The sequence below is a fragment of the Symphalangus syndactylus genome, chromosome 18 (genome assembly GCF_028878055.3).
Source record: "Symphalangus syndactylus isolate Jambi chromosome 18, NHGRI_mSymSyn1-v2.1_pri, whole genome shotgun sequence".
In the NCBI taxonomy this organism is placed as follows: Eukaryota; Metazoa; Chordata; class Mammalia; order Primates; family Hylobatidae; genus Symphalangus; species Symphalangus syndactylus.
This window is the reverse complement of record NC_072440.2, coordinates 33,639,697-33,658,097: the sequence shown is the minus strand read 5'-3', so window position 1 is coordinate 33,658,097 and position 18,401 is coordinate 33,639,697. Positions and strand designations below refer to the sequence as shown.

The 18,401-nt window shown below is 35.6% G+C and overlaps 1 protein-coding gene across 15 annotated transcripts in view; it reads left to right on the top strand.

Moving 5' to 3' along the window:
• ERBIN (erbb2 interacting protein) overlaps positions 1-18,401 on the top strand; it is a 149,825-nt gene that overhangs the window by 87,494 nt on the left and 43,930 nt on the right. For all 15 annotated transcript variants that reach the window (XM_055254318.2, XM_055254322.2, XM_055254315.2 and 12 more), the window contains 7 exons: positions 2,765-2,828; positions 4,748-4,822; positions 5,771-5,915; positions 6,950-7,022; positions 7,321-7,450; positions 7,781-7,896; positions 9,746-9,815. In XM_055254318.2, coding sequence (XP_055110293.2) covers positions 2,765-2,828; positions 4,748-4,822; positions 5,771-5,915; positions 6,950-7,022; positions 7,321-7,450; positions 7,781-7,896; positions 9,746-9,815 — 673 coding nt within the window. The remainder of the gene's footprint in view (positions 1-2,764; positions 2,829-4,747; positions 4,823-5,770; positions 5,916-6,949; positions 7,023-7,320; positions 7,451-7,780; positions 7,897-9,745; positions 9,816-18,401) is intronic.

The window sequence follows — 18,401 nt, the reverse complement described above, 5'->3', positions numbered from 1 at the left end:
TTCTTAGGTATTTTATATGTATATACCTAAGAATTATATATATATATATATATATATATATATATTTATTTATTTATTTATTTATTTATTTATTTTTATTTTGTGTGTGTGTGATGAAGTCTTGCTCTGTCACCCAGGCTGGAGTGCAGTGGCATGATCTCGGCTCACTGCAAGCTCTATCTCCTGGGTCCATGCCATTCTCCTGCCTCAGCCTCTTGAGTAGTTGGGACTACAGTCGCCTGCCACCACACCTGGCTAATTTTTGTATTTTTAGTAGGGACAGGGTTTCACCGTGTTAGGATGGTCTCGATCTCCTGACCTCATGATGTGCCTGCCTCGGCCTCCCAAAGTGCTGGGATTACAGGCGTGAGCCACTGCACCTGGCCAGTATTTTATATTTTTTGTAACTACTATAAATGGGAATGCTTTCTTGATTTTTCAGATTGTTTGCTGTTGGCATATGTAAATCCTCCTGATTTTCACATGCTGATTTTATATCCTTCAACTTTACTCGTTTATCAGTTCTAACAGTTTTTTGGTGGAGTCCTTAGATTTTTCTAGGTATAAGATCATGTTGTCTGAACAAGACTAATTTTGACTTCTTATTTTCCAATTTGGATGCTTTTTATTTCTTTCTCTTTCCTAATTGTTTTTGATTGATTATAACTTTGAGACCTCACAAACAAGAGGATATAGTTTTAAGTATTACCAAGCCATGTGCATTTAGGTTATATGACTATATCAAAGATTAGAGCAATGGAAAGAGCTGTTGTTTTAGATATATAGTTAAGTGAAATTTAATGCTACCTAAAGAATACTGGAGGGCACAGTACCAAAATCACAAAAGATGTTTTACTTTTCCTTTGAGGAGAGGAGAAAGTAAAATGAGTTCAATACAAATGAAGTTTAGAAACAGATGGGAGAAAATTTGAGGGATATTGTTTATGTTTTCTCCTTGAGATAGGCAGCGAGATCTTATTCTAGGATGCAGTTTTATTTCTGAGATTCTAAAGTGTATGAGTATAGCCACAGTTGTCATTATTAACTATAGAGAGTTGAGGTGGAGACACTTTTTGACGTGACAGTATATTTTCTTTTTTATTACATATCTGTATCACTCACATTTTCCTAAAATGGTTTTAAAATTTAACTTTTCCAGGCTATCATCTGTAATTGAATTTTGCCAATGCACAGCTTTTCATTTTTGTACCTTCTTCTAAAACTGTTATGCCGTTGACATTACGTGCTCAATAGTTGCATGTGAATTTTCTGTTATCTTGTCATTGTAACAATACTGAAGCAAGAAATGTAAGATTATGTTTTGTTCTTTCAGTCTTCTCTTCCTCCTCACAATCCTCTTTACTTTTTGCAAATCGCCACCTGGTATGGTTATTTGAACATAGGAAATTACTATCATAGCATGTGATTTTATACATCTGGAGAAAGATCCTGGAAGCAACCTTTCGCTTGTTAATGGAGGAAGCTAGACCCTTAAAGGTTTTCTGGGGAAAGATATGACTAAGGAAGCAGAATTATGGTACCTGAGAATAGGCGCTTAGTAAATCTAGGTGAAAGCAGTTTCATAAAAATTGGCATTATGAGATGAAGAGTTGATGACAGAATGGCATATTTAAAATGTAAAGGGAAAATTTGCTTCTAATGTAGATCAATGACAGTTTCATTACAATGATGGTGTTTGTTCTTATATTTTTTAACTAAAAAGCTGGAGAAATGTTGCAACTGAGTTTTATTTTACTTATTACTAATTTTTGTTAAAATTCCAGAGAAGATAGAAATAGTCTGTGTTTTTCGTGCCGTAATTTGAAGTGCCTGTGGATTTTAAATGATACTTATTTTCAAAGTATTAACATATTAATGTAATATACTGATATTGTGATTATAACTATATTTTGCTCTCATTTTTTCATACCCTACAAAATCCTTAATACAGAATTTCTTATCTGGGTAACTGGTAACATCTCAATGTATTAAATAATAGGTATTGTACAAAAGTAGCAACTTAAGAGCATAAATATTTGTTTGAATTAGTTTCAAAAGGTACCTTTGTAAAAGGAGAGAGAAAGGATAAAAGTGCAACATAGTTTATTTCATTACAAAACTGGTTTGTACATCTTTCAAGTTCCTGTAGTTTCAGAGAAGTGTTGATGTTAAGTTGGAAGTTAAAAATACTATATTATTGCTTTTATTTAAAAGAAATGTCAACTACTAATTTGTGATTCATACAAAACTTTATTTTGAATTGTATTGTATTTAATTTGAACATGTGGGGAGTAATACAACATGTACTGTTAGCATTTTGAATATTAATTTTCAGAGTTACAGTTATCTTAAAGTCTTACAAATATATGAGCAGTTTTGAAAAAGAATTTTTGTAATTATGGTAGTAATTACTATGCATCTGCCAAAATTTATTAGCTGACTTGTACTATATGAAAATTTATTATGTGAAAAAATGGAAACTTATTATTTGTATTCTGGCTTGTGGGTTTAAATTTATTGCAATTGCTTCTTAAAAATAGAAATGAAAAGACCAATGAGAAGGCAAAATAAGATAATAACTGATAATTTATTTTATCTAGAAATCTGACTTTTAAAATTTTTTAGAAAATTACTATTTTTATTTTGTCAACATGTGAAAGCCCATAAATAATTACATATTCCGTAAGAATGTTTTAGACTGTTTGAAAGCTTCTGTGCAATTGATATTTTTGTAGTTAATTTTTCATTACTCCATTATGAACAGAACCATGAATAGACTGACCCAGCTGGAAAGACTGGATTTGGGAAGTAACGAATTCACGGAAGTGGTAAGTTCTCATCAGTCTCACTTTCCCTAAGTTCTTATATTTGATGAAGAACAAAATATAAAAATTAATGTATTTCTCTTACAAATTGGATAAAGGTTTACTTTTTTTTTTTAGTTATAAGGTATGAAAGTTCTTAGCCAGAACTTTCCAGACAGATAGAAAAATTAACCAGACAGATGAACTTCTGACCACAAGTGAGCATAAAATGTAAAATCAATGAGAGGTCCATGGAAGAGATACCTAAACAATTTTTAGCATAGAAAGCAGAAAATTTGAGTGATTATAAGTGGGAAACATCAGTCTGGAATGCAGCAGGTAAAAGTAGTTCTGAATCAGAGAGAGCTCCATGGGATATTGCTTGTGAATTTATTCAGTAATAAGATACTTCTCTGTAATGTTACTTAATAGCTAAGGGGAAAATCATTGAGTGAAACAACTGTTATTTTTGAAGTGGTAATGAGAACCTTTTTGTTTGTGCTTTGTATGCCAAGTGCACTATGAAGCTGACTCTAAAAGGAAAGGAGTAGTGTTTGAGTAGCTTTTGTCTTTAGTGAGTTTTCCAAAAGAACTCAGAAAATAAGCTAGATTTTTTTTTTTTTGAAGAGGGACTCATCCAGCTGAGTATCATTATTAAACTTTTAAATTAGTTTACAAGTTTGTTGTTTAAAATTGTGGTAGCTCACAAATGATGGTTTTAAGCATAGGAATTTCTCAGAACTGCTTGCTATAGTATTGCCCTGTGGGTATTATATTAATATTATAAATTTCAGCTGAGGTTTGAGGAGGACCATGGTAGTTTGGAGTACCTCATTCTCTAAAATACATGCTGTGCTTCCCAAATTATTTATCTGTCACGTCCTTTCTCAATATTTGTTCTGTATGAATTAATCTGTTTCCGTATTAACTATTTCAAAAATCTCATTTGTTCATTTTAAGAATCCAACAAGCTTTCAAAATCATCATTAGTTTTTGTACCATTTTGGTCTTCCAACATTATACACTTTTTAAAACTTACAGTAGAATTATAACAGTAATGCACAAAAGGAAATTTCTTTTAATCCAAGTTACATCTGGGATTCTTACCTATATTTATATGTTAACAGTAAATCTGATTGACGTGCCTTTATGTATGACTGTTAACTATGGTCATTAGATATGATAGTACTCTGTGCCATCACATGATCATTGATTGCACATGGCTTTGTGAGGTGATAGAAATAACTTTGAAGAGGGCAGCCTTGAAGGGACAATGCCCAGGAGCAAATTTTACCTGGATATGAAGGTCTGCCACAACACTTGGATTAATTTTGATGTCCTCAACACCATATTATAAAGAACTTTCCACCATGTAATTAGAAGTTTTTACTAGAGGTTTAAATTACAGTGTATTTGTATCATGTAGTTATGACTTTGTCTATTTATCTTTCCCTGATTATGGACATTTAAGATGCATGTTGTCTTTTATCTCCCTCTTAATGAATGTCACCAGGGAACATTTGTAATTTTTCTGTTTTCTAAAAGGCTGTATCTTCTTACTGATAATGCATGAGTGCCTGTTTTTATTGTATACTTCTAAGCAGTGAGTCCTATTTTTTATTTCTTTACAAATTATATAAAAACTTGACCCTGTCGTGTAATCCAAAGCTTAAATGTGTTTTTTGTAATCTACTGCTATGGCATGTCTCTTTGATTTCTCCATTAATAATTTTACTGTAATAATTTTACTGTAGTAACTAGCTATAATGCAGTAGAAAGGCTCACATCCTGGCTCTTCTTTTTTATTTTTCCTTCTCCCTGCTCCGTTTATTTAATGATTTGAAACTAAAGGTTATTAGAAATTCCCAGGGTTTCTTTTGCCAGATAAAGACATTCATATAAATTAATTGAATTACTGCTATCCCCTACCCTAATCCCAACAGCCTGAAGTACTTGAGCAACTAAGTGGATTGAAAGAGTTTTGGATGGATGCTAATAGACTGACTTTTATTCCAGGGGTATGTATATGAAATTTTAAATGGCATCACTTATTTCTGGCTCTCCTTTGCAGTTTTGTGAATTGTACCTTTTGTAATTACTTTTAATTAATAAAAAGAAATTGAATTATTCTTTATTAAACAGAAGCAAATTACATTTTTTCATGAGCACATTCTTGATTATAATCTAAGAATTCTCATAATGAACATTTGTAAGTCTCCTTTTAATACTGTTGAATGTGTCCTTTCCAATGGTATCACTTGAACTTATGTCCCAATTTGCTTTGCCCAAGGAATTGGTAAACTAGGATATTTTTCATGAACTTTCTGATTTTTTTTTTTTTTTTTTTTTTTGAGACAGAGTCTCACTCTGTCACCCAGGCTGGAGTGCAGTAGTGCGATCTGGGCTCACTGCAAGCTCCGCCTCCTGGGTTCATGCCATTCTCCTGCCTCAGCCTCCTGAGTAGCTGGGACTACAGGCGACCGCCACCATCCCTAGCTAATTTTTTTGTATTTTTTGGTGGAGACGGGGTTTCACCATGTTACCAGGATGGTCTCGATCTCCTGACCTCGCTGTCTGCCCACCTCGGCCTCCCAAAGTGCTGGGATTACAGGCGTGAGCCACCGCGCCCAGCTGAACTTTCTGTTTGAACAACTGACAAATTGTTTACTCCCATAAAAAAAAAAAAACACAAGAATCCCCATATATGCTATCTCCTTAGGAGGTAATGGACACCTGAATTCCCAAAGAATATGTCCTTTGTCACTTTTGCTATGCTACAATTAGTAGAACATCTTAGCTATATTACTGAATACATTTCTAATGGCATTTAAAAAACTACCTGGGAGTCTTTTTTCTTGTATTATCATTTAATTTTGAATTAAAACTTGGTATCAAGTTTATTCCCTAAACTTTTTACAAATTACTAATGTTAATAGAGTCATTAGATTTTCTTTTTTTACTTATAGTTTATTGGTAGTTTGAAACAGCTCACATATTTGGATGTTTCTAAAAATAATATTGAAATGGTTGAAGAGGGAATTTCAGCATGTGAAAACCTTCAAGACCTCCTATTATCAAGCAATTCACTTCAGCAGCTTCCTGAGACTATTGGTTTGTATTGCTTTCAAATTCATGTAATTTTTATTAAAATAAATTCAAGGCTTCCACATAATCTCAAATTTCACTTATTATAAGGTAGTTATACTGCATTACCACAGGAACAGATTTTATTTGAATTTTTCCTGGTATGATCAGTTGTATAGTTTGCTCCTTTGTTGACATTACTGTTTTTTATTTACTCTAAGGAAATCTCATTTTTATTTCTAATATATTTAAATTCTTTAAAATAAGTTAATTTATCCAAATTTGGCTTAACTGTTAGCTTTTATTGTCATAGCTTTTATTTTGTAACTTTTTTCAGTCCTGTTTCATTATAAACACTCAGACAAAACAGATCAGTTGAACAGATCATGAGAGATCTATAATTGAGTCTGTGTAGTTGCTTGTTCAATGATATGTCAATGGAATTGAATTATTTTGATGAAAGGACCCAAAACTTCAATCTTGACACCTTTTTGATGTTTTAATATAAAAACCAAAAATATTTTTATATATTTCTCAGTTAAATCACATAGTGGTTTTAGGTAAAACTACATTTTTGTAAGTTTGTTATGATTCTACTCTTAGTCAACACTTCTTAAACTTAAAAAATATTTTACTGTTTTAGTATTTAGTATATATGGAATAGTTTTTTATATACCTGTTATGAACTACCTTCATACTACCATTTCTTTAGTCTATTAATTTAACAAGTTTGTATTGTCTGTCTTTTCTGTGCCATGACATTGTTTTTAGAAGCAGAGCTACAACAGTGAACAAGGAAGACAAAAAAGTTCCTACTATCAGTATATTTCAGTGGGAATTAATAAACAAATGTACACTATGTTAAATAGTGATGTGGATGAAGATTGAAAGGACAGGATGAGGGAATAGAACGTTGGGACTGGGAGTGGTATCTCTTTTAGATACGTTTGTTAGGAAAGTTGTTCTAATTCTTGTCAGATGTAGTATGTCTCACATTGACTGTTGGTGGACTTGCTTGTATTTTAAGCTGAAAAATTGTATGTTGTTTCTTCCCTCATTAGGTTCGTTGAAGAATATAACAACTCTTAAAATAGATGAAAACCAGTTAATGTATCTGCCAGACTCTATAGGAGGGTAAGTTTTTTGTGAATGTATACACCCTCGAAGATTTTACTTTCAGTTCAGCATGTCATACATATTTTCAAATATTTGCATAAATGACCTAAAGATTTTGTAAACATTTAAGTAATTAGTATACAGGTTGAGTGTGTTTATGATAGTCAAACCTACTTATTATTGGTGAAGTTTAGCTTTGTGAAATGGTTTCACTAGGTTTTCAAAGTCAAGTTCAAATGTTTATATGTTCTGAAATTTTGGATTATGTATAGGAAATTTTTAACAAATAATATGTATTTCTTTTTTTAAATTAAAGGTTAATATCAGTAGAAGAATTGGATTGTAGTTTCAATGAAGTTGAAGCTTTGCCTTCATCTGTTGGGCAGCTTACTAACTTAAGAACTTTTGCTGCTGATCATAATTACTTACAGCAGTTGCCCCCAGAGGTAATGTATTTTAGATTTGTTTAGATTTTTGTCTTTTCATTTTTTTCTGATTATCTTCATTATAGCTATTTAGTGCGGCTTCATTTATTTTCTTTCTAAAATAGTTCTCAAGTTATTTATTTTCTGAATAATAATTAGCTATGTTAATTTAGAAGAGGTTCTTAAATGTTTTCTTATGTACATAAAAATTAATAATTGTAAAGAAAGTCTAATCATTATTCCTTTTATAAATGTGGAGTATTTTTCATAACTTTCAAAAATGATGTTTTTTATATGTTGAACAACCTGTAGGCCAAATTTTTTGATACTCAGTTTATATTTCTCTTTCAGATTGGAAGCTGGAAAAATATAACTGTGCTGTTTCTCCATTCCAATAAACTTGAGACACTTCCAGAGGAAATGGGTGATATGCAAAAATTAAAAGTCATTAATTTAAGTGATAATAGGTTCGTAATACTATATTCATCAGTTGGTTTATAGGAGATGTTGGTTAGATGAAATTAAGTTTCATATGATATATAATAGAATAGCTAGTGCTTGTTCCTCTTTAAATATACATAGTAAGTTCTCAGTGTTATTGATAGGCTCTTGGAAAGTGTGACTTTCAGTGAAACAACATATAATGAAATCACTTCTTTCGTTCATCAATGTTATAAGAAAATGACTTTATTTGAGGACCTGCCATACACAGTTTTGCTAAGTTTTGGTTTCCAAGAACCTGTCAATAACTTAAATGAGGACTTAACTGTATATATATTTTTTTCTTTAAATACGAAGAGTGGTCTAATTTTATCGGATGTTAATTTATCATATGGTGGTTGTTACTGTTCATTTTGGGTTGACTTAGCTATATAATCTTTATTCTCTTCTTACAGTTACATTTTGTTTCTGAAGTCACATCTTCACCTGAATATTGCTATTCAACAAAACAATTTTGGAATGTATCTAGTCTGTTGCTAATATTTCCTAGACAGAGATCTGGTTTCAACAAAGCCAAAGTGCAGAGCAAATTGATCACTAGGGTTGTAAATTGGAACAGTGTTTAAGTTAAAAACAGAATGTCCATACATTTTCCTGAGGTAAACATACTAATGATGATTAAACAGCATTTGTAGAGTGTTTTCACTTTTTGCTTTCATAGTGTCTTGTGAAGTCTTCAAAACAGCTTTATGAAATAGTATAATAGTATTCCCATTTTATGTAAGAGGGTTTTAAGACTCAGATTTAAGGTGACTCATGTAGCTTGTAAGGTAGAGCTTTAATTTAAACTCAATTTTCTGACTAATTACGATATTCTAACTTCTGTTTTATTTAAAAGAACCACTGCTTTCTTAAGTCACTGTTTCAGCCTTTAATTCCTATGGCCCACAGTAGGTTGCTGAAAGAAAGGCACAGACTAGTTAGGCATAAGATAGCAAGGCTGAAGTAGATAATTCTCTCTTAAATAGGATATTTTCATTTAGTATTCTAATGAGTATTTATAGTTGACCGTCTGTATTTGTGGGTTCTGAAGTGTGGATTCAAACAACTTCAGATCAAAAATATTTGGAAAAAAATTGTGTTAGTACTGAACGTGTGCCAACTTTCCCGTTGTTATTCCCTAAACAATACAGTATACCAACTATTTACATAGCATTTATATTCTAATAGGTATTATAAGTACTCTAGAAATGATTTAAAATATATGCGGGGGATGTGCGTAGGTTATATGCAAATACTATACAATTTTATATAAGGGATTTGAGCATCCGCAGATTTTGGTATCTGAGGGAGATCCTGGAACCAGTCTTCCACAGATACTGAGGAATGACTGTACTTTGTTTTTAATCATTATCATCTTAGGATAGTCTTCTTGATTATATAACTGCTGGCTCACATATAGAGAGCAGTGCAGTTTTTATAGTGAACTATCACTAAGAGTGCTTCCTATAACAGTTTGTTCTCCCTAAGTACAAATAAACCAAAGAAATTTTACGAGACATTCCTTAATGTGTTCTTTTCTCTAAGGCAGGGACAATTAATTTTTTAACAGATTTTTAAGGTTATTCTATTATCCATTTTCTTGCCAGGTGAATTGATTCAACTGAAGAATTATATTTTTGAAACTAATTCTTATAAAACTAGATATTTTGTCTTATGTCCTATACAAAGTATTATATTGGACTTTTCTCAATATTTTTTCTATTTTCATGGGCAACTATATAGCATTTTTCAGAAAACCTTTAGATTGAGCCCTCATTCATTTTAAATCTTCTCATTTTAAAGTTTAATTTTTGTTTGTATTTTTTCCTACAGATTAAAGAATTTGCCCTTTAGCTTTACAAAGCTACAGCAATTGACGGCTATGTGGCTCTCAGATAATCAGGTGGGCATTCTGATTTTATAAGTTAATGGAGTTCCTATTTGTGTTATATAATTTTGCACTCTGATTTACATAGGGTCATTTAAAAGCAGCTATACAGTGGTACACATGTAAACATATCTTTTATATAAGAAAAATCTCAAAATACTTAGAAGCAGATACTTTTTATAAAATAGGTGTAGATTTATAAGTAATGAATTCTGTTGGACTTGCCTAATTTCTCCTAAATCTGTTAAAATATTGAGCGATTAGGAAATCAGACTCAAACTCTGACTTTAATAGCATTATCTCATACACTTGTCCTATTTTATAGTGAGAACACTTAAAGTCTACTCAGCAATTTCAAGACTATAGCAGTGTTAACTGTAGTCACCATGTTGTACAGTAGAGCTCTTGAACTTATTCCTCCTAACTTAAATTTTGTACGCTTTGACCAGTATATCCCAATCCATGCTCCAGCCCACCCCGCCAGCCCCGGAGCCCACCGTTTTACTCTTAGTTTCTGTGAGTTTATCTTTTTTAGATTCCTCATGTAAGTTTATCTTCTTGTTCCTGCTTATTTCACTTAACATAATGTCCTCTAGGTTCATCCATGTTGTTGCAAGTGACAGGATTTCCTTCTTTTCTTAAGGCTGTATAGTATTCCATTGTGATTGTATGTGTATTTGTGTACACACACTACATTTTCTTTGTTCATTCATCCATTCATGGGTGCTTAGGCTGATTTGCTATTGTGAATTCTGCTGCAGTGAACATGGGAGTGCAGACATCTCTTCAACATACTGATTTTATTTCTTTTGGATATGTGTCCAGTAGTGAGATTGCTGGATTATATGATAGTTCCATTTTAAATATTTTGAGGAACCTCCATAATATATTCCCACCAACAGTGTGTAAGAATTCCTTGTAAGTTTTTTTAACAAAATAGAATATACAATTTACTGATCTTTTGAATTAAAAAATTAATGCTCATTATTTGATGTTGAGCAATATTTTATAACAATTTATTTAAAACTCTATTTTCCCAGTGTTGGATACACTGGTCTCATATGATACTCATGAACTTCGCAGCCAAATTTTCTTGGGAAACTATATTATATTCTAATTCTGGATTATATTAACAGCCCTGAGGTGTTAATACAGTAAAGAAACCCACAAGGATTCTTCATACTTTTTAACTGGGTACCCTTTTCTGTTCTGTTCTGTCCTGTCCTGTCCTGTCCTGTCCTTTTCTTTTTTTTGAGACAGAGTCTCGCTCTGCCGCCAGGCTGGAGTGCAGTGGCGTGTCCTCAGCTCACTGCAATCTCCACCTCCCGGGTTCAAGCAATTCTCCTGCTTCAGCCTCCCGAGTAGCTGGGACTACAGGCATGTGCCACCACTCCCAGCTAAGTTTTGTATTTTTAGTAGAGACAGGGCCAGGATGGTCTCAATCTCTTGACCTCACGATCTGCCTGCCTCGGCCTCCCAAAAGTGCTGGGATTACAGGCATGAGCCACCACACCCTGCCTTGGGGACCTGTTTCTTACCTAGCCCTTACTAATATCCCAAAAGCCTTAAATTTGTGTTAATCCGTGGTTATGAATAAGACAGTATTATTTACCTGCTTTGCAAATTTAGAGAGGAAATATTAAAATGATACATTGCCTTTATTAGAGTTGTTTTTTTTTTTTTTTTGACAGAGTCTTGCTCTGTCACCCAGGCTGGAGTGCAGTTGCATGATCTCGGCTCACTGCAACCTCTGTCCCCCGGGGCTCAAGCAATTCTCCTGCCTCAGCTTCCCGAGTAGCTGGGATTACAGGCGTGTGCCACCACGCCCGGCTAATTTTTGTATTTTTTTAGTAGAGACGGGGTTTCACCGTGTTGGCCAGGCTGGTCTGGAACTCCTGACCTCGGGTAATCCGCCTGCCTCGGCCTCCCAAAGTGCTGGGATTACAGGTGTGAGCCACCATGCCCAGCCTTACTGGAGCTTTTTAACATAGGCAATTACTGTATCTGTTATATGTGGAACTGATTTCTCTTAATTGAATAGTATATGTTTAAACTTGATTTGAAATTTTGCGACTAGATTCAGAAAACATTTGCTGGACCCCATCTTATGCCATTTACTAACTTCACAATGAATGAAACATACCTGCTGGTCTTGAGGAACTCTTAAGACTAATTCTATCAGTACAGTAGCACTTTTTTTTTTTTTTTTTTTTTTGAGGCAGGGTCTTACTCTGTCATCTAGGCTGGAATACAGTGGTATAATTAAGACTCACGGGAATCTTCACCTCCTGGGCTCAAGCAATTCTCCCACCTCAGCCTCCCAAGTAGCTGGGAGCACAGGTACATGTCACCATGCCCAGCTAAATTTTTTTTTTTTTTAACGTTTTTAGTAGCGACAAGATCTCATGATATTGCCCAGGCTGGTCTTGAACTCCTGGACTCAAGCCATCCCCCTGCTTCAGCCTCCCACAGTGCTGGGACTACAGGTGTTAACCACCATGCCTGGCCTGCAGTAGCACTTCTGTGGATAAATTAATGCCAGCAAATTATACCAGATGGTTCATTTTAATGAAATTAACCAAGTATCTGCTACGGTTTCTTCATATTTATAGTGTTCTCTCATTCTATTCACACTCTCCACTTGGTTTAAAACAAAAATTGAGACCACGGTGAAACCCCGTCTCTACTAACAATACAAAAAACTAGCCGGGCATGGTGGCGGGCGCCTGTTGTCCCAGCTACTCGGAGAGGCTGAGGCAAGAGAATGGCGTGAACCCGGGAGGCGGAGCTTGCAGTGAGCTGAGATCGCGCCACTGCACTCCAGCCTGGGAGACAGAGCGAGACTCCGTCTCAAAAAAAAAAAAAAATTGTATGGTAGGAGTCTTTGTTCTTCAAAGCTTGACAGAATATTGAGTAAAACAAATCAGATATACCTAGAAAATTTCCCTTACCCTTACCGTATGAAGCAATAATTTTGCTATGAAAGAATGACATGTAGAGGAGAAGGTATACAGAGGTTTGGTTGTGAATTATAAAAATAAATTGTTCTATTTAATGTTTATGAAAATAAATTGCTCAGCTATGTAGAACAGTACATGCAGTAATATAATTTTCATGAGTTGCTGAAGGCATGAGCAGAACAATTATTTATTAATTTATTCCCTTATCCATTTTGTGATTCTCAAGAACCATTTATTGAACAACTGCTTTGTGCCAGGCAATTTAAGGTGGGAACAATATTTAGAAAGTTACTTTAATACAATGTGGTTAAAAGACTTAATAGGACTAAGCTTTAGGATCAAAGATGGGGAAGATAACCGAGGGATGTAAAGGCAAATTTCTCAGAGGAGGAAATGCCTGCAATGCCTGAATTATCTCTCAAAAGAGGAATGGGGCTGGATATGGTGGTTCACACCTCTGATCCCAGAGCTTTGGGAAGCTGAAGTGGGAGGATCTTTTGAGGCCCGAGTTTGAGACCAACCTGGGCAACATAGCGAGATTCTGTCTCTGCAAATAAATTAAAACATTAGCCAGGTGGGGTAGCACATGCCTGTAGTCCAAGCTACTCAGGAGGCTGAGGCTGGAGGATCCTTTGAGCCCAGGAGTTCAAGGTTACAGTGAGCTATGAGCATGCCACTGTACTCCAGCATGGGCAACAGAGCAAGATTCTATTTCCAAGATAAAGTTTTTTTAAATAAAAAAGAGGAATAGGATTTTTTGTCTATTTTTTACCCCTTAAGATGGGGTTTTCCTGTGTTGCCCAGTCTGGTCTCAAACTTCCAGGCTCAGGTGATCTTCCCACCCCAACCTCCTGAGTATCTGAGATTACAGGCCTGCACCACCATGATCAATTAGGCATAAGATTTAAAGAAAAAAAAGAGAACAGTGTTCTGGTTTGGAAGAATATCATGAGCATAAGCATTTAGGTGCAAAGCAGCATAGTATATTCCATAACCCTGCAAGCAGGTCATTGTGACAAGAGTGTAACAGATGGGAAAGGTAGAAAACGAGGCTACAAAGGCAGATAGAGATCAGTTGGTGGAGGATCTTCTATGCCATGCAGAGGAACCTGTATTATATCTCAAGGATGGCAAATAAGATTTTTTAAAATCTTGTACTCTTATCAATTATGAGTGGCTTCCTGAAAAATTGTGTTGCAGATTCTGACTTATGATCAAATTCAAGCTAGTGGAAAATTGCTGTGATTTGGGTGGCTGTGTAGTTTATTGTCCCTAATAGGACACTTTTGGGGGAGTGAAAGGGGCCCCACTGATAATTACATGAGAACAACATGTGTAAATTGTGTCTGTCTCGGGCAAAATGGACATTTGATCATTCTAGTCATGATCAAATTATTCATATCTGCCATCAGTATAAAAGGAAGAAGTGATTTTTATGATACATACAGGATAATACAGAAACCAGTGTAACATTGAAAAGGCAAATAGTATGATCACACTGATACTTTAGAAAGGCCTTTTTGGCTGCATGGTGGAAGGTGGATTCATCAGGGGTTAGTGCCAAGCACGAAGGCAGGGGAGACTGAATTGGAGGACATTGTGATACTCTAGGCAACAGAACATTTTGCCTTGAACTAAAGTAATGAAACAGAACTGGGGGAGAGCAGGTATTTTTGAGGAATAGTTTAAAAGATTGCATCAATAGAGCATGAAGAATGCATGTATGTGAGAAGAGAGTAAAAGCAAAGATGAGGGTCAGAGATTTGGCTTCAGTGACTAGGTGGATAATGCTGCCACAACCAAGAAAAGTAACCACAAATGAAAGAAATATGTTTATGGGAAGATGCTAAGTTCTAGTTAAACATGTTGAGTTAGAAGTATCTTTGGTATATCCAAGTTAGCCATGCATAGAACACGCTGGTGACCATGAACCTCCTGACTTCATTTTCTTCTGTATGGTTTCTGTGCTCTTGGTTTCTCTATTTAAAAATTTCTAACCTTCAGAAGTTTCTCAAAATTGCTCCTGAAGGCTTCATTTTCTTTTTTCAGTACTGTTACAGGTTTATTCTTTGTGCTTATTTGTAAAAATATATTCACTTTATTTTAAAAGAGTTGTGGCACAAGAAGAAATACACATTTGTTTCAGCCCATGATCTTAATTAACTTTTTCTAGGGAACGGTCTCATAGCTTTTGTTGTTTCTCAAAAGGAATTATATAAAATAACTTTTAAAATGTTAGTGATGGATGAATCCTGACGAACACCAACATTTAAATGGCGGTAGACTAAGAGGCTTAAAGAGAGTAGCCATAGAAGTAGAAGGAGAACTGGATGATGATGGACTCAAGAGTGAAGAAACTGGCCTGAAGGAAGAAGTTGTTAATAGGATAAATGCTGTTGAGAAGTCAGTTCAGATTATATCTGAAAAACATCCATTATATTTGGCAACTAGCTAAAGTAATTACGGAGGTATATGTCAAAACCCAGATTGAAGGAGTTTAAGGAATAAATAGATGATGAAATGGAATCACATAATATTGATTACTCTTTAAGAAGGTTGGATGAGAAGGAAATAGAATGGAACATAAATTGATAGCTAGCAGTAGGAAAAGCGCAGGGATCCTTTAATATTGCAGAGCATGTTTACAGGTTGTTGGAAAGAAGCTGTGTGAGTAAGATTAAGAATTATGAGGGTCTGGTGCAGTGGCTCATGCCTGTAATCCCGACACTTTGGGAGGCCGAGGCGGGTGGATCACCTGAGGTCAGGAGTTCAAGACCAGCCTGACCAATATGGTGAAACCCCGTCTCTACTAAAAATACAAAAATTAGCTGGGCGTGGTGGCATGCGCCTGTAGTCCCAGCTACTCGGGAGGCTGAGACAGAAGAATTGATTGAACCCAGGAGGCCGACGTTGCAGTGAGCCGAGATCACTCCAGTGCACTCCACACTCTAACCTGGGTGACAGAGCGAGACTCTGTCTCAAAAAAAAAAAAACAAAAAAAAAAAACAAAAACAGAATATGAGAAGCAGTTGCATAATGGGTGGAAAATGATGGAAAAGCTATGGCAGGAATTCTTAACCTGTTGGAGAGAGCTTGGGTATGACGTTTGTGAAAGGGAGGAGAGGAAATAGTGTACATTATGATACTCTTAGAATGTAGAATTTTCCGTACTCATAGCTGTTTTTTTTTTGTTTTTTTTTTTTTAAGACAGAGTCTTACTCTGTCGCCCAGGCTGGAGTGCAGTGGCTCCATCTTGGCTCACTGCAACCTCCGCCTCCTGGGTCCAGGCAATTTTCCTGCCTCAGCCTCTTGAGTAGTTGGGACTAAAGGCTCCTATCACCACACCCAGCTTTTTGTATTTTTAGTAGAGACGGAGTTTCACCATGTTGGCCAGGCTGTTCTCGAACTCCTGACTTCATGTGACCCACCCACCTCGGCCTCCCAAAATGCTGGGATTAGAGGCATGAGCCACCACGCACAACCTCATAGCTGTTCTTGAATCCTTTTTTTTTTCTTTTTTTAAGGAAGATATTTTCAGAATGCAGTTTAGGAAACATACAAGGATTTTCAGGTAACATGTAGAGCCTGGTTGAAGTATTATTAGTATCAGTACACAAATATGAGTACAAATTAATCACTCCACAAGTTTGTGGTGACACTAATTTGCTCAGCAATGTAATACAGAGAAAGCACACAACTGGAAGGATTTTGGGCTGTAATTTTGCCAAGACAGGTGCAAGAAAAGAATAATGCAGCAAGGAGGTTTTGGTTTGTGGCAAGAAAGTGGTTTAAATAAGATACAGTGTGGTACAAAAGGGGAGTCAAAGACAGGAGTAAATAGTGGGAAGAATGTCAAAAGGTCAAGGGAATAGTAGTCTTGCTGAGGGTGATCAGCAAGTACTGTGAGTGCAGTGGAGTAGGAGGGCTGCATGATGTCTGTGTTACCATACTCTGCTGGTTGTCCTTTTGCCGGACTGCTCCTCAGTCTCCTTTTCAGACATATTTGTTCTGCCTGTGCCTTACATGTTTGTGCTCCTCATGGTTACCCTAGGCTCTGCTTTAATTTCTCCATACTTTCTCCCGAAATTGCTATCTGAATCCTCATTATTCTTAACAATATCTTCAGCCCAGTTCTTGTGCCAGAGCTTCACATTCATATAGCTCAATTCCTACTTAACATTGCCACCTAAATGTCTCAAATTCAACAAGCCCAAAACTGAGTATACCATCTTCTGCCCCAAATATATTTCCCCCACACCCCTCAGCTTCTTTAGCTTGCTAAATAATACTTGATGGAGGCAGAGGCCTGGAAATGCAACCCTTAACTACTGTTTTTCCCCTGTACTTCAGTCCAGTTGATAGACAAGCCCTATTGAATCTTAAACATCCTCAAGTGTTTGTGTATTTTGCTTTATCCCTACTACCACTTCCCTTAAATACTGTTCACCATCATCTTTCACTTAGACCTGCACTGTCCAGTACCATAGCCACTAGTGTCAGGTGACTGGTCCAAATTGAGATTTGGTGTGAGTGTAAGATACGCACTGGTATCTGTAGCCTTAGTATGAACAGAGAATATATATGGTCATATTCATAATTTTTTTGAGTATATGTTAAAATGATATTTTGAATATGTAAAGTTAAATGCATTATCAAAATTTCATCTTTTTTGCCATTTTAAAATATGTGGCTACTAAAAAATTATAAGTAATCAGACTGGGCATGGTGGCTTACACCTGTAATCCTAGCACTTTGAGAAGTCAAGGCAGGAGGCTTGCTTGAGGCCGGGAGTTTGAGACCTGCCTGGGTGACATAACAAGACCCCATCTCTTAAAAAAAAAAAAAAAAATAGCCAGGCACAGTGGCACGTACCTATAGTACCAGCTACTTGGGAGGCTGAGGCAGGAGGATTGCTTGAGCCCAGAAGTTCTAGGTTACATTAAGCTATGATCATGCCACTGCACTCCAGCCTCCAGCCTGGGTGACAGAACAAGATTCTCTTAAAAAAAAAAAAAGGAAAAAAATAAAATTATAAATACTCTGTGGTTCTCATTTTTGTCTTACCTTACAGTTCTTTCAAACAGTGCTGACAGACTATTGAGCTAGCTTCCTAATAGGTCTCTGCCTCCGGTGTTGCTACCAATTCCAATCCCTTATTACCCATTCTGAACCACATTGGGATTTGAGTGATTCTTTAATCTGATCCCAGCACTATCCTACTTAAAACCTTTTCATTGTTTCTTTTTTCTTTATATCATATGCCTCAAGAGCCTGCTCATCTTGTGGCTTCATCTCTACCCCATACACAATACACATTCATTCTTATTTCCAAATCAGTTCTGCTTTCTTGGAACATTCTTCCTTCTGTTTCTTACCTGGCTTCTTACCTTCTTATCCTCACCTTAGACTTTCTTTCAGGAATGCTTTGCTAATCATTCAAGATAGTGGTAAGTGAATTTCTCCTCCTATATGTTCTCCTTGCACACTGTACCCTGTCTACTCTGTAATTTCACTTGGAATTACAGTTGCAGTTGACTATTTTGTTACCTGTATTCTTCCTCTCATAAACTCTACAAAGTCAGTAAAGATACATGCTTTGCTCACCACTCTGTACACAGGGCCTGTCATAGTGCTTTGCAAT